Source organism: Euprymna scolopes, chromosome 7 (assembly GCF_053919585.1).
Source record: "Euprymna scolopes isolate OS-2025 chromosome 7, ASM5391958v1, whole genome shotgun sequence".
Lineage (NCBI taxonomy): Eukaryota > Metazoa > Mollusca > Cephalopoda > Sepiida > Sepiolidae > Euprymna > Euprymna scolopes.
The window spans coordinates 24,246,116-24,272,114 of NC_136488.1; the positions used below are offsets into that span (position 1 = coordinate 24,246,116).

At 32.2% G+C, this 25,999-nt stretch overlaps 1 protein-coding gene across 1 annotated transcript; it reads left to right on the forward strand.

The window, feature by feature from the left end:
- Positions 1-570: 570 nt before the first annotated feature.
- On the forward strand, positions 571-25,999 carry LOC145279652 (neo-calmodulin-like). The gene is made up of 4 exons (XM_080130885.1): positions 571-1,317; positions 14,366-14,509; positions 19,411-19,659; positions 23,750-25,999. The coding sequence occupies exons 1-4, from the start codon at positions 1,233-1,235 to the stop codon at positions 23,779-23,781; spliced, it is 510 nt and encodes a 169-aa protein (XP_079987011.1). The 5' UTR covers positions 571-1,232; the 3' UTR covers positions 23,782-25,999.

Sequence of the window (25,999 nt, forward strand, 5' to 3'; positions counted from 1 at the left end):
AACTGTATTACAGTGAAACAGTACTGTATGTGGATGACTATATATATATATATATATATATATATATATATATATATATGTATAAGTACATTAAATGACTAAATAGTTTTCCAACGAATGATAAAAAATATAAAAATTAAATAAGTTTTATTTTATATAGTTTTAAAGGTAAAAAAACTTCCAAGACTATATATATATATATATATATATATATATATATATATATATATATATAATTATTTCAAGAGAGAGAGAGAGAGAGAGAGAGAGAGAGAGAGAGAGAGAGGGGGGGGAAAGAAAGAGAGAGAGAGAGAGAGTTTGTGTGTGAGAAAGAGGAAGAGAAAGAAGAGAGAGATAAGGATAAGGAAAGAATTATTTGTCATCATATGTCAAGAGGTAATGAGACTCTTCACTTTCCCCTGCAGTCATTACACCGTGCTTCTTTATTAAGATTCTATTTTTATGCATGTCTTAAGGACTTCATTCGGCTGCATGTCCAAATCACTTGTTTCTGTGTGCGTGTGACTGTCACCGACCGTTTATAAATACACGTATCCGAACACTGCACATATCATTTCCGCTACGGAATCAACCTCGGGCAGATCACAACTTGAGGGTTGCCTTACATTATTGATTTAATAATTTGAACGCTTTTCTTCTAATCTCAAAGCAAAAATAGTACTTAAAAACAACACAACACCACACAGAATATCACCTTAGAAATAAACAAACGAGTTTAATTTTGATCGTTTGAAATTTGAATACAGTTTTTTCTCTGTTATTCTAACGAGAATACTGACTCGAAAACCCCTCTTCGAAATTCGGTATCGTTCTTTTCTGTTATTCTAACAAGAATACAGATTTAAACACAAGAGTACCATATTTGTTGCTATTTTAACGAAAACACAAACATTTCCACCTCTTTTTCTTTCTATAAGTTTAAACTCATTCGTTAATACTTATTAGATATTATCCTTCTGTCTGCAAAGATATCTTTGAAGCTTTTAATTCCAATATCCTTGATGAGAAGAACGTCAGTCGAGACGCAGAACCGAGCGAAAACTAGAAAAAGAAATTCCTCAATGAACAGCTTGATCAATCTATGTTTATCGACTTTGAACTTTTTGACAGAAACTTCGTGAAGCCTAGCGAAAGAACAAATAAGAAATCATTCATTTATAAACAAAACGAAAACCCGCTGAAGAACGATAAAAAGGGAAGCCACCGAAAACATGGGTCTAAAACGATTTTTCGAAGAAGAAGAAAAAAGTGAACGATGTGGTGGCGGTTTCGGATCCAACTTCGCACAAAACGAAGGTAAGACATTCTTCTTTTTTTTTTACTGATCGATTTAATCGATTCATAATATGGTTCATTGTTTGTTCATTTGAGCGATTGTTTGATTCATAATATGGTTCATTTGAGCGATTGTTTATTATTTGTAAATATGATTAAAAGTTATATAACAACAAATAATAACTAATTAATAAAATGTCCTTTTCCAAAACCAATATGCAAATATCAGGAAGTTCCAATAGATATCCTGCTAGATTAGCAGACTGAGATCAAGCTTAAGGCGTTTTCACGTATAGTAGTAATGAAATGTGCCAGTAAAGCCAAATCAGGTTACAATAATTCCTGATGTTGCGCGTTAATAACAGACTGAGTGCTTGGAAGAAGTCGTGCTTGGTAGGGCCTCTTGCTCCACTCGTCTCCACTGGTCTAAGAGACCGGCATATTTTGATTGCTCAGCTGACGCTGCTACATGTCCAAGTACAAATATTTTTCAGTTTTAAAATACATTTTATACTTCTCTTCCTCGTACAATTGCTAGTTCTACTGAATGTGAATGTTACTTTTTCCGTGAACATCGTTGTTTTCTAACGCGTAAATATTGTTGTTGATTTAAAAGAAATATCTTTCGTGGTTATTATTAAGAAAGTGAACAAATGAGTTTATTCAATAAATAGTAACTAATAGTTAAACTCAAATATCCTTTTCCTAAACCAATATGCAAATAATATCAGGAAGTTTCAACGGATATCCTGCTAATTAGACAGGCCGAGAACAGGTCTTTTCTCAAACAGTGGCGATCGAGAGGCCCTCGTTAAGGCAAATCAATTCACAATGATTCTGTGCGTTATTAATAGACAAAAGCGGTTAAGGAAGTTCACGCGACTCCACAACGATCGGCCGAAATAAAAAATATCGAGAAAAATGGTGTATTTTGATTGCTTGCTTCAGCGGACTGTTTCTCGCCGATATAAATGATTGCACACTAAAAATAATTATATTAAAACAAAAAAAAAATCAAGCTTTCTTCAAGCAAAGTTCCCTGTTAGTTGCTGCGGACCTATCAGACTAAGAAACAATTTATTGAAATTAAAGAAAAATAATAAAAAATATATAGTCTTTATTTGATTTTTATAGTAAAAATATGTTTATTCAAACAGATTCATAGGACTTTGTTTGGAGAAACTTGATTAAAAAAACATGAATTGTTTTTAATGTGCAATCATTTCTATCGGTGAGAAATGAAACAGTTAATCAATAACGACACACGAACACAAATTCGGAATTGGGACGTCAGTAACCGTCGGGGGATTTGCGTAAGTTTCTCAAGTTCTTTCCAGAATCTGGTATTAGTTGAGGGAGAACGTGAAGATTGTAAGCATCCATAGCGAAAATGATGTTATGCAACCCGTGTTGATATCCACTTTACGATGGGCACCTCTCTTCATAGAGTTAGAAGATTAGAAAATTGACCATGGTTTTATTTTCTGCAGCCTAATAATCGTCGTTCCTCCTATTTTGTCCACTAGTCTTCACATTCCATAAGCGACGTTTCTGATTATATTATTATTTATAAATTTGATTGTTGCTTTTGGAGGAACCGACTGCTATTTTACTGCCTTCCGTAGTTGTTGTAGTTTTACCACATTTTGGCCAAGTAAGCCTCTAGCCGGCTTTGGGCAGGATTGAAACTGCTATCTTCCCAACCATGGAAGATCAGATCAGATCAGATCAGATCATGATGATGATGATGATGATAATAATAATAATAATAATAATAATAATAATAATAATAATAATAAACAACAACAAAAAAAACATGAATTTATAAGACCCCCCCCCAAAAAAAATCAACCTTGACCGCCCTTCGTGGTCCGTGGCGCAGTTGATAGAGGCGTTGAATCGCTACGGTTCCAGGTGAAAATTGTCTGAAGATAGCGGTTTCAGTCCTACCCAAAGCCGGCCAGAGGCTTTCTTGGCCAAAACGTTGTGAGACAACATCAACTACGGAAGGAAGTAATTGTAGTGCGTCCAGTCAGGAGATTCAAAGTTCTTATCCCGTCACGGTTACCACCTGACGAAAGCCGGAGGAATGGTTGACCGAAACGTCGTGAAACAACTAAGAAAATATGAGGATAAGAGTTCACAATAAATAAAATTACTTTATTTATCTTTTGCCTTTATTTTTAATTAACTAATTATTTTTAATAAATTAATTATTTTTATTTAACTAATTGCTATTTTTATTCTTAAAATCTTATTTACTTTTATTTATACAATTATTATTATTATTATTTATCGTTTATTTTCATTTCAACTGGTATATTGATAACGTTAGCTCTCCAAATAGCTGCCAAATTGTATGGACTACTTTTACCTGATTTATCAAGCAATAACAGGGCAAATTTATCAATTGTTTTAATTAATTTTTCTTCCGTAGATTTAAATTTTGCTTTAATTTTTATTTGGTAAATAATGATTAACAAATCATAAAATGAAACTCTATTAAAACGGTTGCCACTCTGATTTAAGGTGATTGGAATGGTAAAAGGGTGTATGCTTTTGTAAGAAACAAATAATAAAATAAAACAATGTTTACCATTTCAAATTACGCATTATAATAATGACATATCCAATACAGAATACTGCCGAAAAAAATCGTCTTTAAAAATACGATTTAGTCTGTAAAACTAGAAAACAAATTAATCTTAAAGAGAAAAAAAAGATACGTAAAGTCAGAGAGCAAATTTATACAGTGGATTAATTTATTCTGTGATCGCTTGGTAAATAAGAAAAAAAGCTAGTGGACAAAATTTGCCAGCAATTTGGGGAGTTAACCGCTTCAAAATAAACGTTTGTTTTTATATTTATCTATTGTTCGTTTTGAATTTGTTTATTTATTTACTTATTGTTTTACGCTTCCTAAATTCATAATCACGGTATTGAAAACATTATATCAAACAATATTTTCTATAAAACAAATAGGTTGATATTACAACTTTAAAAATCATAATCGCCATTGCTTCAGTTTGCATGTTTTTATATTAATAGAGTCTTCAAAGATAATTCACAGTCAAAATAAATGCATTGTACTCTTTAAAATTCACGAAACAACGTTATATTTATTTGCTAGAAGATGTACGCAGGGTTGCCCGGTATTAAACGTAACGTTAAATTTATTAAAAAAAAAAAAAAAATCTGGAAAGGAACTGAGACATGTGCATGCGAGTATTATGGGTTTTTTTAACAGTTCACTTTTTGTAAGTAAAGAAAATACTTAAGCTGGGATCGAAACCAAAACCTAAAGACAGTGAGTCAACTACGATAACTATTAGACCAGCTTGATACGATCTAAAAAAAAGTGTTTTCAAACCTCGTGAAATAGTTGACAAATTGATAAAAATCTGATGGCCACCTAGTACCAATTTTCCAATTTTAACCGCTTAGAAGCCCTTTTTTGCGGATGAAAACCAATTTAAAAGTTTTCAACGTGTATGAATATCCTATATACAAAATTTCAAGTCTGCAGATCAAATATTCGCTGAGTATAAAGGTTGACAAGTGTCCTCTTACACACACATTCTTCCTTTTATAGAAAATGTACCCAGATTTGCTCGGCATTAAATATAACGGTATATTCTTAAAAAAAAAAAAAAAAAATGACGTGAAAAAACATAAACTGGGACATGCGCATGCGCGTGTCATTTTTTTTTCTAACCAGTTCACTTCTTATAAGTAAAAAGAAAAGAAAAAGACTGAAAACATGGTGTTAATCAAGCAGGTTTGGCCTTTTGCGACTTCTACTTTGATTGCTTTGGCAGAGCTGGAACTTTATAAACATCTGTTAATCTGAATCGAGGTATGTTTCTAATAGCACATATTAAACTATACATGTCTCCATTCGAGTACGTAGAAAGTCGGGTATAAGGCTTCCAAATGTGGGAAGCCCCCACCCCCGCCGCGATGCCCTTAACATTAGACCACAGTTAAAAAAACGGGAAATTTTTCAGTAATTGTAATTTTTTTTTACAAGATTAACTTTACTAAAATGTTCCAAAGACTAATATTATAATCCATTCACAGATAACGTAAATACAAATCGAAGAAATGAATAAACCAAACGCAATAAAATTTAAAGAATATAAAAATTAAACAATATAAAATTTAAACAGTATAAAATTTAAACAATATAAATTTTAAACAATATAAAATTTAAACAGTATAAAATTTAAACAATATAAAATTTAAATAATATAAAATTTAAAACCTTGAATTTCTCTCTATTTTAGCGACCAGTCTATATAATGCATATAATCGCAATATAATACATTTATTTCATACACAATTTATAAGTCATATGAGAGAAAAATAATACCGACAACTTTTATCTCTCTCTTTTACACTGCTAACTATTCTATATACAATTACACTAAATGTATGTACACGTCTGTGTAAAAATATTTAACCAATTTATAACAATTATTTCTTTAACTACTGATCCCATAACACTGAAATTATTAGGAAATAGTTATACACCAATAAAGCTTTATAACAATTAAAATCTTTATTTGGATGAAAAACGCGTACAGAAATAAATCGGCAAGTTGAAATGTAAAATGTTCATTTTAACTTGCTCACATATTTCTGTTACTTTTGTGCATGCGTAAATTCATTCATAGCTTGAAGTGATTTAATTTTAAACATTTCTTATCTATCGGTAGCTCAAGCGTTAGGGAACGTGGCTGAAGTGCTAAAAGTTTGGTTTCGATTCTTAGCTGATGGCACAAAGCTATATATATATATATATATATATATATATATATATATATATATATATATTTTATATATATATATATATATATATTCAAAAGAAAAATATAATTTCAATTTACAAATTGAATGAATTTGTAAATTAAACCAAATATAAATATTAGTATTAATATTTATATTAAATCTCAACCAGATAAAAGACTCAATATTCAAGAGAGAACAATAGTATAAAAACAATTGGATTTAAATTTTGTAAATTGAAGTTTACAAAAGTTTATTTAAGGAGAAATTGAAGATTTTTCCTTATTCCATGGAGTTTCAATGAATGATTCATATCCTCAGAGGAAACGCATTTAACAAAATGATATTCATATGAAGTTTATAATTTCTGATAGGTGGCACATAAATTGAATCCTAAGATTTTGAGAGAAATCATATATCCGGATATTCCAAAATAGGGTCCAGGCTCAATGAATAATCATATATCTGGATATTCCAAAATAGGGTCCAGGCTCAATGAATAATCATATATCTGGATATTCCAAAAAAGAGTCCAGGCGTGATGAATAATCATATATCTCGATATTCCAAAAGAGGATCCAAACTCGATGAATAATCCAGAGAAAAAGTTTGATGGCCAAATACGTAGAAGCATATGTTAGAATTAAAAAAAGATTGAAATCCAAATTAATGTAATGCAAAATACAGTTTGAAATTAAAGTTTCATATATTATCGTAAGAGATGATTTACTAAAAATAAAATAAAAAAAAAAATGAAATTAATTAATATTGGCAACAACGAGATATCCGTAAGTTTTCATCTGATGACAAAAAATGATTAAGGTTAAAACACAAAAGAAGTTATATTATACAGGTTAGCAAATGTACTATTGTTAGGAAATATTAAAAACTGTCACTAAGCAATGGAGGTCAATGTGATCCAGACATGGAAAAGAAAATCATACTGAAAAAAAAAAAAAATTAAAAGCTAGACTGGTACGTGGGAAGGAGAGCGAAAGAAGAAAACCTTATCTTACAAATAAAAGAGAATTCACATGCTCTTAAGCCAGAAAACGTACACATATACACGCGTACAGCACACACGAAGAACATATGCACAAATAAAAGAATAAGTATATGCCCATATAAGCATCTATGTAAATACATACATACATACATACATACACACGTATATATATGTATATATATATATATATATATATATATATATATATATATATATATAGATCCTCGATAAATCGGTCATTCATAGGTATATCTACACTATTGAAAAGGAATTAAAAGTAGAAATAGACGCAGAGGTAAAATTTAAAATAAGATTAAAATTAACTATTCAGAATATTTAAATTAAATAAAATATAATAAAATCATAAATTATAATTCCGACAATAGTACAAAGAAGAGTAATGTTAAATTATTGTGTAAAAAGCTGCTTATACAATAGATGTAAATACAAAAAGATATAAAGTAGATTCAAGAAAGTCGCAATATTAAAAGAAATAATAATCTATATCTATATATCTATAAAAGTGAAATTGTCTGTGTGTATGTGTGTGCATACATTTCCCTACCAAGCTACTCTGTCAATTTTCTGTCTACATACTCAAGACTTGATATAAGGGGTATTGAGATTTGGTAAAATCTTTTTAATCGGTTTTTGGTCATAAATTTGGCTGTTAAGGGGTCAAAGTTCAACGATTTGACCTTTGAAAACTCTGCCAAACTCCTTCGCAATATTGGGTCTAAACACTTGAAATTTTAAATGTATGTTACTTGGACATAGTCAACCTTTTTAATTTGATTTGAGTCCAAAACAATGAATGTTAAGGGGTCAAAATTGGGGTCAAAGTTAAAAAAAAAATGACCTTTGCGGTCTCTATCAAATTACTCAACCCATTTTTGGTCTAAACATTTGACATTTTAATAAAGTGTATTCAGACATAGGGCAAGCTTTTTAATCGGTTTTGCTGCCAAAGGGTAAAAGTTCCAAATATTTAACCTTTGCGGATTTTAGCAAACTATTCAACCAATTTTTTTATCTAAACATTTGAAAATTGACATAAAGGGTATTCAGACTTGCAGCAAGCTTTTAAACCAGTTTAGGGGCGAAAATTTGACTGCTAAAAGGTCAAAGATAAAAGAGTTGACCTTTGAAAGCTTTACCAAACTCCTCCGCCAATTTTGGGCCTGAATACTTGCAATTTAAGATGTAGGTTAATTAGACATGAGTCAAACTTTTTAATATGATTTGAGCCCAAAACAATAAATGTTTACTTGATCTCTGCGGTCTCTACCAGCCTTTCTCTATAGTAATTAAGGAAGTCTATTATATAGAAAAGCATTACCGTACATATGCACGCTTTTTAATATATACATATGCACATAAAGTTATGAAAAGTACATAGGGTTCAAGCAAAGTCCGATTGAAATTCTAGTATATATATATATATATATATATATATATATATATATATATATATAACTACTTCATTTACTCACATAAATCTAATATACGAAAGTATAGATTTATGCGTAAATATATATATATATATATATATATATATATATATATATATATATCTCGAACTATTTTACATTTGCATTTAAAATTTTAATTCAAGTCATTATATAAGAATAATTATATAAAACCAACAGTGCAACGTAAATAACAATGTATTGTGGACTAAATCACTGCTTGAAGGCATGTGAGCTTCCTTTCGATGTATCATGATGAGTTTTTGAATTGAACAAGCAATCGACTGATTTTATTGACGAATGATCGATTTCACTAATTTTGATGACGATAAAAGTATTGGAAGTGTGAGATATTCATTGATCCTCATTCAAGCTCGTGCAACGTCGAGTCTCATTTCTAGTATATATATATATATATATATATATATATATATATATATATATATATATATATATATATATAGGTCTGAGGAAGCTAGCTGACGGCCAAAAAACAGTCGTGTAGCTGAAACAATAATATAACTAAACAGAAAAATACGGTAATAAAAAATAAACACACACACACACACACACACACACACACACACACACATATATATATATATATATATATATATATATATATATATATATATATATATTTCAATCTTCACCCCAAACAAGTGCCACTTTGAAGTAGGGAGCTACTATCGGGGACAATTTGTGGGGGCAACTATGAAGGGAGATGAGTAGCAAGATGCTTATTCACATTACACTTGAACTTCTGCATATCAGTACATCTGAGAAAGCAATATCCCGGAAGGGAGTTCCAAATACTTGCAGTTCTGGGGGAAGAAACTATTGGAGTAAAAGGCCTTATTGCACCTAGGGATCTCTACTATAAAGGGGTGGAACTTAGTTGCTTGTTGGGGTTTTCGGGGTTAGTCACGTCGAGGAGGTACAGGTGTTTGCAGTTCGTCAGAGTAGCCACCATTAAAGTATTTGTAGAACAGACAGAGGGATGCAACATTTCGTCGATGGGACAGAGGCTGAAGCTTAGATGACAGTTCAGGACCTATCAAGTTGAAGACTCTCTTTTGAACCCTGTCCAGGAGTGAGAGACAAGCAGCAGATGCACCAGCCCAAATGTGACAAAAGTACTCCATACATGGGCGAATGGTGGCCTTATAGAGTTACAGGATACTTTCAGGCGTAAGTAATTTTCTGGCACAGTAGAGAGAGGCCACCTTCTTTGCAGCAGCCTTGGCAATGCTCTCAATGTATATATTCCAGTTCATGTTCCCTGTAAACGTTAGGCCGAGGAGTTTAAAAGAAGTACTTTCAGGCAGTGTAATCTTAGCCATTGCTATTGATGGCAGAAAAGGTTTCTTGTAATTATTGAAGGAAACAAGTTTAGTCTTTGCAACATTGAATGTGACCATCCATTTTTGTCCCCATTCCACACAGATTGGATGTCATTCTCTAGTGATTCTGCCATTTCCTTAGGCATGTGTTAATTTGTTTTCCCCTCATGCCTGTTATAGAGGGTGGTATCAATGGAAAATATACCCATCTCCGAAACAATTTTATCAGGGAGGTCATTTATGAATATCAGGAATAATAAAGGTCCAAGGATAGACCCCTGAGGTACTCCTGCATTTATATAATATTATTTAGATGTACAAACGTACATTGTGCATTCTTCCAGTGATACCATATGATCTAATTTTCCTTAGAAGACCATCATGCCATACCATTTCAAAAGCCTTAGATATATCAAGGGCTACCCTCACCTGTTTTGTCCAGTGAACGGTATATACGTTCAGAGACTACGTTTAAGATATCTGCTGTTGAACGGGCTTGCCTGAATGCATATTCTTTGTCGGTCAGGAGTTTAGCAGCTGTTAGGTGTTGGACTAGGGCTTGATTAACTAAGGACTCAAATATTTTGGCGAAAAGTATATATATATATATATATATATATATATATATATAATATAAAGCTGAATGTCTCTGTGTGTATGTGTGTGTCTGGTCACGAATAGGCTCCTATATGGTTGACTATTTTAAAAAACTGATTACATATAATGATAGAAGATGTATCGAAACACAGGAATGGGTGGTTTGATCTGGCAGAACGGGGGGTTCATTAAAATTGTGCGGTCTGCGTTCGCGCCTGGTCCACAAAGTATGGAAATAAAAAATTTAAAAATTAAAAAACAAAACAAAAAACGTTTACAAGTGTTATTATATAGATGTACATAAGGATACTTTGATAAGTATGTTTTAACTTAAATAGGGATGGTATAATAAAAGTGTGGGGTGTGCGTTCGCGCCTGGCCTCCATAGAGTGGAAATAGCCACAAAATGTAATGAAGACTTTTCATATTAATCTGCTTAAGTATACTTTGCCTCCATAGAATGGAAATAGACACAAACTTTAATAAAAACTTTTCATATCTATCTGCGTAAGTATACTTTGATAATTATGTTTCAGTTTGAAAAAATATGGTATGATAAAATTATGGGTTGTTCGTTCGCGCCTGACCTCCATAGAATGGAAATATGTCACAAAGTTTTACAAGGTTTTTTTAATATAGATCCACAGAATATTGTGATAAGTGTTTAGGTGTGAACAGGCATGGTATAATAAATTATGTGGTTTATCTATTTTATTTTTACTTTCATCATATTTTGCTTTGATTTTGATATCCCCAAATTCGAAACTCTCTCTTTACAACCCTTTCTTTTCATAACCTATCATACTTTCATAAATCAGAGTCCATTTTCTGTAGGCTCTTTTTGAACCCAGTCAACGACGGGTACTTTTGCTAGTATATATATATATATATATATATATATATATATATATATATATATATATAATAATTATTAAATACCTACAGACACTTGTGTTTCATCCTTTCGGGAATCATCAGTGAAGTGTGACACGATTACTGCCGGTCGGGAAATTCGAACCTGGCAACGAAGGTTTCTCTGACTGCATTAGCATATATATATATATATATATATATATATATATATATATATATATATATATATATATATATATATATATATATATATATACATACATATATATATATATATGTATGTATATATATATATATATATATATATATATATATATATATATATATATATATATATATACTAGCATGACCTGACATATACTAGTGTGCTGACCCGACGTTGCCTGGGATCAATTGATTATCAACGAATGTTTCGCACTTCCCATATTTTATTGTCATCGAAATCGGTGAAATTTTTTAATCAAATTGTTCGGCACCCATTGCAGTGCACCGTGAAGAAGCTTACATGCCTTTCGTTATGACTTATTTCGCAATATATTGTAGTCTACATTGCACTGTAGATAACCTATTGTGGATTTTATAAATTTATTTTTTATATATAATTGCTTTAATTAAAATTTAAACGAAAAATGTCAAATATTATACCCCAATTGTGCTTTAAACAGAAACATTTATCTTGAACGCGATTTTGTCATTTCAAAGAACCTGCTGTTGATTTTATATGCCGAGCCTTTCAGCTTATGTGGTCATAAAACCTCTCAAATGCACGTGATGTTAAGGCGTGTAAGGTGTTAACTTCGGTTCCAAGCGCCTGTTCCTTCTTTCATCGGATTATTTTGATCATCGATACTTATCAAAGACATTCCGCTATAAAACCTATCTAAGAACACTCTCAGGAATATAAAGTACCCTCGTTGTAAAATTTAATAATAATCGGCTTAGCCGTTTTAGAGTACATAACGAATGAACTCATAGCCACACAAAGTCGGTTTTTATATAATAGTAGAGAAGACACACACACACACACGCGCGCGCATATATATATATATATATATATATATATATATATATATATATATATATATATATATATATATACCCGGTGTCAGAATTATATGCAAATCGATATTTTTGTTCTAACTCCGATAGTTTTCAATGAAAATTTGTGAAATTTAGCACGTTATATGGCAACACTAACACAAGCGCAGATCTAAAATTTTAAGCTAATCTGCACAGTAATAAACAATTGGCAGCCATTTTGGTGATTTGCATTTTTTTTTTCAGCGTGCCAACTTTATATGCAAACCAATGCTAAAATATGGTGAGGTGCTAAAAGATCATCGAAACATTGATTATTCTAAGAATTTGTAAATTGAGAACAACAATAATAAAGAACAAACAACTTCAATATGGTTTCATAGTACAATCAATATCTTATATAATTGCCATTTTTTATTGACAAGAGCAAAAAGCCTTTGGTCCATTGAAGATGTCAAACTTTCGATTTCATCTGATGAAATGTCTTTGGAAGTAGTTAGAATAGCATTCCACAGGTCATCCTTGGAGTTGTACTGCCTTCCTCCTGAGTCAATGTTTTGTTTCAAGATGCTCCACAGATTTTCGATGGGATTTAAATCTGGAGAACAGGCTGGCTATCGCCTTATTTTCCCATGTCTGGCAAAAACTCTCTCCAAATATTCAGTGGCTAACCTTGCAGAATGAGACGGTGCATTATCATGCATGAATACCATCTTTTTTCGGAATGCCAAATTCTTCTTCTTGTGCCAGAGTTCCAAGTGTTAGTTAATGAAATCAATGTAGAGTTTGGCGGTAATTTTCACTCCATCTGCGACTCTGGATGGTCCTACCAGCTTATTGCCAATGATTGAAGCCCAGAACATCACACCACCACCTCCTTGTTGACGCCTGATCGTTTGGACGTAGACCCTCATTATAGTACCATCTTCCCCTCTACCCATCGGGTCCATCAAGGGTCGCTCGACACACATCGGTGAACAAAACAGTTTGAACATTCACCTTCATGTGATCTCTTGCCCACTCCATCCTCTTTTTCTTGTGGATATCCTTCAATTGAAAGCGGGACCTCTGGCTTTCCAAATTTTGCAATCGTCCTCAGGATACGACAACGAGTTTATTTGGGCACATCAGGAACGTCAGCTTTTTCAAAAACTTGTTTGCTAGTTTTAAGTGGGTTACGGCGAATTTCTCTCTTGATCTTGCTTATTGTTCGACGTGACAGATATGATTTCTTAGAAATTTATCCTTTGTCAGAACGTCCGTTGCAAAGTTGAGGGTTAGTACAATATTTTTTGATTGTACGATGATCACAGTGTAATTCGTTTGCAATTTCTAAGGTGGAAATCTTATTATAGAGCCTTTGAACAATTTTAGACTTCTCAGCTTGACTTAAAGCACCTTTACATTCCATCTTGCATATAAAGTAGGCACATTGAAAAAAAAAAACTGCAAGTCGCCAAAATCGCTGCCATTCGCTCGCTATTGTGCAGATCAGCTTAAAATTTGATATCTGCCCATGCGTATGTGTTGCCGTATAACGTGCGAAGTTTCACGAATTTTCGTTGAAAATTATCGAAGTTAGAACAAAAATATCGATTTGCATATAATTCTGGCACGGGTCGTATGATATGGTATTCAATAGATAGTTGGTTCTGTAATAATAAATACGAAAACTCCATGAATCAAAATATATTTAAGCGTATTTTACGACCTAGCAAAACCGGGCACATCATGCTAGTTAATAAATAAAACACTTAAAAATATTCGTTTAAATTTCAAAAAATTAGTTGATTAAAATCCAAACAAAATTAACAAAAATTTATCAAAAATGTTCAAGTCGACAATTTACTTTGAATCAGATTTTCCTTTTAGTTTTTTTAACTGAGCACACCTTTATGCTTAGTGTTTAGGGTTTTGTTTCTGTATGTTTTTTTTCTTCTCTTTTTTTACGACAGAATTGCACGAGGCCTTCAAGATATTCGAAATTAACCGGAAAGGTCGAATGTGGGTGAAAGACCTTGGAAAGATTCTTCGGTGTATTGGCTGGAATCCATCGGAATCAGATTTAGCAGAAGCTCGGAAAGAACTCGAAACCAGGAGTAAGTAGTTCATTTTCGGAATTATCCATTTTTTTTAGAAATATCAGGATGAAAAAAATTTACGAAATAATTAAAAAAAATATACGAAATAATAACCGAGATTAGTAGTTTCTATTTCTCTCCCTCTTTCTTTGTTCGTCTCTTTCGTTTTGATTTATACCTAATCGATTTCCCTTATTTTTATTATATAATTGTTAAATCTACTGTTGTCACTGGTCGAAGATATATACTCTCTGACAGCAAGTAAAATACAGCGCAGTTGATCTATAAATTAATATTTTGTTTGTATTTCGCACCGACAATCAACTTTGGATTTAAATTTATTACTATTGTTTTAACATCTCTGAAAGAGTTGGTGTAGATGTTGGCCATGAAGAAATGTCAAGCTTGCTCTCTCTATGACCAACTGCCCCGCTTTCTCTTTGTGACGATTAATATAAACCATCTTTTCCCCTTTGAGATGTTGATATTTCCCATTGTCTATGTTTAATATTTATTTTGACTGATATCCCCACATATTTCTGGGTCAAATTATGCTTTCCAAAAGACAGTTGTGGAAAGTACCACATTCATCACATGAAATACATCTGCGGGTGTGCAAGCCCTCGAGTGCTTTTCTTCCCGGGGTATTTTGCCAGTCCAACAAAAGTGTGTTTAAACATCTATCGTTAAGCAAAACGTTTATTTAAGTATTTACGACTAGAAAAATAATTTTCCTTTCTTTAAAATAAAAAAACACATCTTAGTTCAGATCATTGCTTTTTGCTTTTTTTCTCAAATTATTTATTTTATTTATTTTCCAATTTCAAGTATCTCGCGTGCTTTAAAATTAAATCGGTGAGCGTTTCTTTTGCACAGCGCTATCATTAAAAAGAAAATGGTAATTTTCACTTTAACGGCAACTAAACAGGAATTTTATGGGATTTCGGGTCTACTGAAAACGAATACTACATTCAAATTTGGCGCATACAAGTAGTTTTCTAGATATTAAGTCATTTTTCCAATGTATTACTTTAAGAAATCTCAGTGGTACTCGCCATTCTTAACATCGAGAGGAGGAGGTTGTAACACGCATGCGCGTCAATACTCGCTCAGTTTGGAAAAAAACATGACCGCTAGTGAAAAAATAATGGATTACATAAGATAATAAAAGTTTAATATCCAGCAAACTACTTGTCTGCCCCAAATTTAACTGTTATATTCGTTTTCAGCATATTCGAAAACCTTTATATCGTCAATTTAACGGTGAATACTTAGTTGTCGTTAAAGTAAAAACATACCAAAACTAAAGTGTAAAGTTGTCCTGTAGCTAGTGGTTAAGAATGAGTACAGACGACGGTTGTGTCTTTGGAAATGTGACAAGACACGCGATGCACAATTAAAAGTGGCGAAAGAGTAAAACAGACGAAGAGTGAATGAAAGGGTCACTATTTAGGGAGTGCTTTTATTCAAAATAGAGTGTTCTTAATTAAACAGAGAAAACAAGTTTATCAAAGAAAACCCACGTACAATTATATATATATATATATATATATATATATATATATATATATATATATATATATATATTCCAGCAACACAAGCCAAGGCAAATTTTGCATATCACCAGGGAAAGCCACACCACAAACTTGGAAGTACTGGACAGAACTAAAATGACCAGCGTTGAGGCAACCATTATTCACCATCGCCTCTGTTGGGCAGGCCACATCAGTAGAATGGATCCTTCCAGGCTGCCGAAAAAAAAACTTTATGGCAAGCTCGCTAATTGGACTCGACCACGTGAAGCACTTAAATGACGCTATAAAGACCAGTTAAAGCGCACCCTGGCAATGACTAACATCGACCCTTCCTCATGGTAACAGACTGCCGGGGACCGGATAAAATGGAGGAGCTTGGCACGCAAAGGTGCCATGGATTTTGAGGAAAAAAGAAGACAATATGAAAAGGCTGGGAAAAGAAGGAAAGAGCGAGAAGAACAGCCTAATCTACTGCCTACATTATCTTTGCAAATACTTCTACTAGTACCGGTTGGGCCTTGCAAGCCATGTAAAGATGTAAAGCACAGGAATCCTAGAAAATAGGGGACAGATGATGAACCGGATACTCAGACACGAGTGGGCGCCAACGTTGACGCACCTTGAGTTGAGCATATTGAGAAGTAATACACGAATTACCATTAGCATATAAGCGACGCTCTTTGTATAAACAAATCGAGCGGAGGTATTTCGGACGATGTCAAAACATTGTTAAACTCACTACTCGCTCAGCAGCCGTCAATAGCGTAATGGTTAGGAGCCTTGATAATCCTGGCTTGAGGTAGTTGCCTGTCTAGCCGCACTGATGAGCTGTGAAACAGCGAAACAGTACTGTATGTGGATGACTATATATATATATATATACATTTTTGTCATTTATTCTCTCTCTCTCCCTCTCCCTCTCCCTCTCTCTCTCTCTCTCTCTCTCTCTATATATATATATATATATATATATATATATATATATATATATAATATATATATATATATATATATATATATATATATATATATATATATAGAGAGAGAGAGAGAGAGAGAGAGAGAGAATAAATGACAAAAATTTATTGTTGACTATCTTATAGTTTATTCCTTTAAATCAGTTTCACTAATTCATATAATAATTAAGTGATTGATTTTGCGCTACGACACAGATACAGTCAAGAATTGTATAAATCAACTGATTTAAAGGAATAAACTATAAGATGGTCAGCATCATAAATTTTGGAATATAAATTTTTGTCATTTATTCTATATATTGCTCTGTAATCACATTGAGCTTCTTATATTAGGATTGATATATAATAAGAAAATATATTTGTACAAATATATATATATATATATATATACGTTTTATTTATTATTACCATATTTTTCTGTTAAGTTACATTATTGTTTCAGCTACACGACCGTTACTTTTTGCCGTCATGTAGCTTCCTCAGACTTTTACAGAAATGTTCGCTTATGGTGGAATGAAAGCGTGAATGATGTCAGGGGAGTGGTGCGAGGAAAGCGGAAAAAGAAGAAGGGGAGAAAGGGGAAAGGTGGGAGGGGGTGCTTGGTATGTCGGTAATGTTTTAGTTTTGGAGTTTAAGGATATTAGGTGATTGTGGGGGGATCTGGGAAGTTCATCTCTGGTGTGGCCGAGAGCATAGGGATACGTATAGGGATACATATATATAATTTAAACACAGTTATGGTTAAGTGGCAGTTTTAGTCATTTAGAACTGCTTTAAAGCTTCATCGTTCACTCATTTTCGACCAAATTTCAAACAATTATTACACTTTATAGATCACCTTCTCAGCTATATTGTGAAAAAAAAAAAGATGTTCAATTTTCGTTCAGTAAAACAAAAATTATCATGAATTTGCTGGTGTTCAAAATCATAAAAACATGTAAGGAAGTGACCGACACTTTTTATGGCTGGTTTCCATAGCAACCACGTCGCTTTAGCGACTACTGTTGCTACTAATTCATTGCTGTCGCAAAAAGAGAAGTCACACCCGAAACAGAGAGAATGAAAGCATGATTAGGAAGATAATTTTATTGAAAGCAGACGCGTGATGTACATTGTTATTACATATATGTTTACGTGGCAAAAAAATAAAACTGAAATTAAACAAAGAACAAGTGAATTTATTGGAAGCCTGGAAAAATCATGGATTACTACAGAAAAATGCGTGCATGAAAAGTAATATGGTTAAGCTTAAACACTCTTCAATCGCTTTAACTACTTATATCTTGTTCTTTTCCTTTTCAGTTTTAACAACTAGTCCTTTACTTTTCCATGTTTAAGCTTAACCATATTACTTTTCATGCTCACAATTTTCTATTGTAATCCATGATTTTTCCAAGCTTTAATAAATTCACTTGTTCTTTGTTTAAATTTAGTCTTATTTTTTGTCTTCATAAACATAACATACATATATATATAATAGCGTACGGCACTCGTCTACTTTCAATAAAATCCCCCAAATATCTCCATTTCATGTTATTGTTCTCTCTGTTTCACGTGTTACTTCTCTTTTCGCGATAGCGGTTAATTGGTAGCAACAGTAGTCGTTGAAGCGACGTGGTTGCTATGGAAACCAATCATAAAAACGTCGCTCACCTCCTTGCGTTTTTTTTTACGATTTTGAACACCAGTAAATTCATGATATTTTCTATTTCAATGAACGAAAATTGAAAAAAAAATTACAATATAGCTGAGAAGGTGATCTATAAACTGTAATAATTGTTTGAAACTTGGTTGAAAAATGAGTGAGCGGTGAAGTTTTAAAGCAGTTTTAAACGACTAAAACTGTCACTTAACCATATATTCAAACACTACTGTGTTTGAATGATATAAAATATCAGCGTATGTTTATAAGTTCGCCATCAGAAAATACCATTTTTTGCAGGATTTTATCTCACATAAAACAAAAGATTATTGATTTCATTATATAAATATAAAAAAAATATAACGTAATCTCATTTATATTAATCCCTTTATTATTTGGTAAATAATAAACAAGTTGGAAATATTTTGTATGTCACAAAACAAAACAATCAGCAACTGAGCATCACCGCTAGATCGTTGGAAAAGTTGATTAAAAGAGTGTACTAGCATTTAAATCGGAAAACTAAGAACTCCAATAGTGTTCCTCATATCTCGGCCGACAATCATTTCATCTCATTAACTCTTATTTCTGTCTGCTTTTGGCCTTGATAAGTGATAATCCGACATTCAAAAAAAAAAAAAAAAATGAAATCGATATCAGGCAAGACAAGCGATCAAATGTTTTTTTAACCTCGGATGAGCCGTCTTTTCCTTGTTTAATATCTTAACATTCGCTCTTTCTTTCTATTTTTGGTGTTTTACACAGTCAAAGGCCAAATTTTTTACCATGACATCGAACGTTACGTGGCACAGCGGGACGGCGCAAGAGTCGGTTGCGCTGAGGATGATCTTCAGGAGGCGTTCAGCGCACTGGGCAAAAGTGGCGATGGGAAGATCAATGTCAATGATTTTCGTCGCTTTATGACGACTCTTGGAGAGAAAATGGAACCAGACGAAGTAGAGGAACTGCTCAAAGAAACCAAGGCTACAGAGCGTGATTCTATCGACTACCGACGTACGTAATATCTTTTTCATAATCCTTATAATCGATTACGTAATTAATATTACTATATAATACTCAACTATAAAACTTGACTTTTTAAACACACACACACACATACATACGCATATACAGTGGGTACAATAAGTGCCTGACACAAAGCAAAAAGTTAATTTTTATTACACAAAAACAAAAACAATAACAAAATGCTATTCTAATGTATTTTTGTATGATAAATACAAATCTCATATCAAAAATCATATATAATTACGCATTCACTAGATAATTACATAAATGTCATATCTAAGATTCAAAAAGTATCCAACACACACAAAAATAATAATAATAATAGTATTTAGTAATATGACCTTTACTCACCATAACAGCTTCCAAACGTTTGGGATATTTCCTTACAAGATTGTTACAAATGTTAACTGAAATTTTATCCCACTCTTCTTGGCAGATTTGTTTAAGTTCTGTCAGATTCCTCGGATCTCTCTTTTGTACCATCAACTCCACTTTTTGGCACAGATTTTCAATTAAGTTGAGGTCAGGTGGTGACTTGGCCATCCTAATGCCTCTATTTCTTTCTCCCGAAATCATGTAGTAGTTGGCTTAGTCGTGTGCTTGGGGTGGTTGTCCTGCTGGAATATCCAACCATTAGGCACGTTCAAACCCGCTTTTCGTGTAATAATAATTAATAAACTTTTTGCTTTGTATGAGATATTTATTGTACCCACTATATATATATATATATATATATATATATATATATATATATATATATATATATATATATATATATATATATATATACGTGTGTATGTGTGTGTGTTTAAAAAGTCAAGTTCAATGATTATAACTTTAATTATATAATAAGACAGAAGAATATCGATTTTATCATATAAAACTATAAAATGAAATATTTAAAATCTTTATGATACAACTGTATACTTAGCTCAAAGCTGAGAAGTTTTACGTCGAAAAAAAAAAACTCATATATTATGCCTGAGTAGAATATAAAATTATGACATAATCATTATTTTTTAATCATGCTATATATATATATATATATATATATATATATATATATATATATATATATATAATATATATATCATGTCGTAGACAACGAAACACGTATCAGCGGATAATTATATTTTAAAAAGAAAACACACACACACACACACACATACATATATATATATATATATACTGTATTTGTGTTATCACTGTCTGTCTCTGTTCAGGGATGCAACTGAAAACAAAGCACAGTAATAAGTATACTATTAATTTTGTATTAGCTTGTTTGACAATAAAATGTGGTTCTGCATTCGCGCCGAACACCCATAAACAAAAAGAGGTGACGTTTTAGTTTATTGCATTTTATTTATAACTTGAACTCTGACATTTTCTTTTTACTCATATTCCCCCCAAGCAACGAAAATTGCCACTGAGATGTAAGCATACGACACTCTAAGTAGGGAATCGAATAGCGAGATATTTGTTCACATTACATTTTAATTTCTACATGCTAGTACAGTCGGGAAAGCAGGAAACAAGGAGGAAATTTCTAAATTTAGCGGTTCGAGAGAGGAAACTATCAGAGTTTCTCCAGAATCTGGGGACTTCTACAGTGAAGACGTGAGCATTGCAGTCCGTCGGATTAGCCGGATGTACTTACGTTGAGGAAGCACCAGTTCTGCGGGTTCGTCGGAGCACATTACATTTAAGTACTTGTAAAACTTGCATAGAAATGTGACATTGCGGCGATGGGACAGGAATTGGAGCTATTTGACAGTACGTGACCTATTAGATTGGAGACTCGTTTTTTTTTTTCGGCGCTTGTTCAATAGAAACTAATATTTGATGCACCGACCCCTATGTAGCAACAATATTCGATGCATAGGCAAATGGTTGCCGTGTGGAGATATGGAAGATTGTCAGGTGTGAATAATTTTCTAGTACAGTAGAGGGGACCCATCTTCTTTGCAGCAGCCTCAGCAATGTCTTCTATTAATTTTCCCAATTAATATTACTTGTGAATGTTAAGCCGAGGAGAACTAGAATGTTATTCGTGGCAATTGATGATTAAAAAGGTTCTTTGTAATTATTTAAGGATAGTGGTTCTATCAACAATTTTCCACACTCTTTATCTGTGCCTACACCTAAACGTAGATTCCAAGAACAGGACTTCTGTCTTAGAACTGCTCGCCTGTGGAACTCTATTCCGCTTGCCTGCTTTCCAGCTGACTACAATCTGATTGTCTTCAAGTCCAGCGTGAATAAGTTCTTATTGAACCATCCTCCTAAGTAATTCAAGTTATAAAGTTCCCACTAATGTTTACTACGCTAAAATCACAATGACAAATGTACACCCATTAACCCTTATCCTCGAGTGGCCCCTGGGCCTTGATAAGTGATGCCCCCCATGTAAAAAAAAGACCAATCTGTAGAGGTGTGAAGCGGGGTTGCGTGTTCTAACCTGATATATTTAATGTACATAGTGAAATAATTCTACGAAATATTGAGAATCATTGGGGATATTTGTAAGAGACCAGAACATCAACTGTCTGAGATATGCAGATGGCACAGTCCTTATCATCGACTCTGAAGAAAAACTGCAAAATATTATAACAACCGTAACAGACGAAAGCGAAAAGAAAGGATTACAGCAAAGAAGATGGAGTGCATGGTGATCTCAAAGAAAACTGTTATACCACAATGCAACATAGTCTGTAAGGGAGACAAAATCAGACAAGTAAACACCTTTAAATATCACCCTGGATGGCAAGTGTGACACAGAAATCAAGAAGAGAATTGGACAATCTAAGACAACTTTTAACATGAAATGCATTTTTACCAACAATAAAATAAGCCTCACAAACAATGCTCACATGTGCTCAGTTTCTTTCTGTTTTCTTTACTTCATTTTTTTAAAGGAATTTAATGTTATGTTTAATACCAAGGTACATCTTCTGTATATATATATATATATATATATATATATATATATATATATATATGTGTGTGTGTGTGTGTGTGTGTGTGTGTGTGTGTGTGTGTGTGACTAGTGAATCTATTTGATTATTTCCTTTATTATAAACGCAATAGAGATGTGGTTCATCCGGAGAATCATGAAAGTCTCATGGACAAAAAGAAAAACAAATGCAAAAGTAATGGGCATGGCCAAATACACGATATCCCTTCTCAATATCATCAGAATAAACAGCCCAAATGTTTCGGCCATATGATCAGGACTGACAGACCTGAGAAACTGATGGAGTGACAAACTATGCAGAAACAAGAGCAGAGGAAGACAACGCACAAAATTCAAAGACAATTTAAACAAATTTGCAACGAATAAAAGAGGGCAATAACAATGAGCTCATGAGAAAAACTGAGAACATTATTATTGGTGTTATCTTAATTGCTTATCTCTTTGATTGGATTATTACGTTAAAATAATCCCATTAAATTAATACAAATAACTACGATTAAATCAAAGGCCAAGTTAAAATTTAATGATTGTTTCTTAGGACTAATGACACCCAATGTAACGTTGACTCTGCAACGCAAGTTGTAAATTGAAGTATTCATAGACGATACGTGACCATTTAGACCATCGTTGGTATATTATATATTGATATATTTCATTCTTTATCTGAAGAAGTCAATTAAAAAAAAACAATCAATTGTTACCGTTTAACAATAATGACAATTCGTTTTTATTAGATATTGTGTATATTTAAATAGCATTTTGTATAAAAATAAACAATGTATTTATTAGGATGAATAGCCAAAGAGAAGAGAAACCAAACCATGATTAGTGTTTGACTTGGGCGATCTGTAGTATATCTAGATTGACAGACAGACATATACTTTAGTGTTTTATATATATAGATTAATGATCATAAATTTTAAAATAAATCTTTTCATCTATGTGTCCTAAATTGAATGCTTGTTGATTAAACTGATTTCTTTTTCTTCTTTTCGCAGGGCGTAATCCCCCGCTTCGCGCATGTCTTTTCCTTGCATTTTGATCTCTCTTTGTGTTTTCAATAAGAAACATTTTTCTCGGTTCTAACTTTGTTCTTTTTTGCAGAACTCTTGGAGGCGTTAGAACTCTCATCATAGGAATTGCAGCCTGAATTGCAGGATGCTGTTTTGGCTGTGGAAATACCGAGTAATGACTTCTTCGCAGCCATTATTGCACTTTTTTCTCATAAAAAAAAAACACAGAAAAAAAGAAACAAGCGATGTTCTTAAAACATTTTTCTTTTTAAGTGGCGGTCAATATTTCATCATACCAGGAAGCAAAACAAAATATGACTTAATTTTCTGGAGGACAAATATGAAAAGGTACTATTTCATCGGTAGTATTTCGAAAAATTAAAACAAAAGAAATAAGTAACATTTTTAGATGGAGGACCGCGGGATTCAGCATATATGTCAGCCATTTTCTTTTCCGCCATTTTCTTTTCCGTCATTTTATTGTTAATATAGTATTTTCCTTATTTTTCCTCCAAAATATAGGAAGACCTGAACTTCTTTGTTCTTTATCAACCATTAGAACTGTAGGTTCGCTATTTTATTTTATTTTTTTCTGGTGAAAGCATTAGTTTGGTTTACAATTCATATTGATAAAGACAAAAAATAAAATGAACAAATGCTGAATAGTTTCTAATCACTATAAACATAATAGTTAATTTTTTACCTGACAATATTAAAACCTATTTGTGTTAGGAGTTGATTTCTTAAATTATTTTTTTTCGGGTTAGAATAAAACTCTATAAAATGTCATGCTTTTACGTATATCGAAGTTTAGTTAAGGGCATATTCTCATACGAGAACATTGCCAATTTATAAACAAAATTAAACATACTGGGTTAAGGAATTTATTTGGATTATTTGGGCTATTCGGACTATTATTCTCAGCTCATGTAACCTCCAGCCTTCTTTAACTACAATCTATCGAACTCGGGAATTTTTATATCGGACTCTGGAACTAATACGGAATGAATATGTGACATAACGGATGAAGGCGTTGAGTAAATCAGCTCTAAATGACGCCATTGTAGAGGTTGAAGGTTTAATCCTCACTGAGAGTAAAATAAAAAAATATACTTGATGTTTTTACCCGGTTATGGCTGACGGAACAAGAATAATTTACTCTGATACAATGCGGGAATAACATTCAAAATAAGAATAATAGTTCGAATAATCTGATAAAATACAATTTATCGATCTTCATGTAAAGAATCCCGAAACAAAGAATTTATATTTAAATAAGTAAAAAATCACTGATTTCGAATTAATATCGATTGAATATTCAAAAAATATCTTTAAAATGTTTTTGAAATAAAAGTGAAAGCTATTTCGGGCTTGGCATATCAGTTCGCATAAAACTTCCCCAAATATCCCAAATTTGATGCGATATTGTGAATCTTGGTCTGATTAACATGCGTATATTTATATGGCAGTATTACATATTGGTAACGACAGGTTTTACCTTAAAATTATTGGATGTCAGACTCAGCACTGTCAATATTAGTAGTTTCGTTAGGTTCGATGCTTAGCTCTGTTCATAGGTTTAATAAACACAATTCAAAATCCAACGTTGCCAAGTAACATGTTAATAAAAAATTCAAAATTCATAATCCAACGTAGTCAATAAAAGGTTAATAAAATATTCAAAATCCAACATTGTTAACTAAATAATTAATAAAAAGTCCAAAGTTTAATATCTAACCTTGTATAGTAAAACGTTAATAAAAAAATTCAAAATCTCATCTTACCAAGTCAAAAGTTTATAAGACGGTCACAAATTCAAAATCCAACCTTGTCAATAAAATCTTAATAAAAAGTCAAAAGTTCAAAATCTAACCTTGTCAAGTAAAAAGTTAATAAAAAAGTCACAAATTCCAAATCCAACGTTGTCAAGTAAAAAATTAATAAAAAGTCAAAAGTTCAAAATCCAACCTTGTCAATGTTAATAAAACATTCAAACTCCAACGTTGTCAAAGAAAAAGTTAAAAAAATTTAAAATTCAGCCTTGTCAAGTAAAAAGTTAATAAAAAAAATAAAAATCCAACTTTTCAAATAAAAAGTTAATAAAAAATTTAAATGTTACTTGTCACGTAAAATGTTAATAAAAAATTCAAAATCTAACATTGCCAAGTAAAAAGTTAACATAAGTAAAAAGAAAAACGCATTCAGAAATCGATATTGCCTTTTGGTTCGCTAATTAAGTAAGAAGAACATTTCAATTACAAAACCGAAATAATAATAATAACTGCTTTATCTCCATCCATTAGATCTGAAGGTACAAACTAAATACACGATTATATAAAAT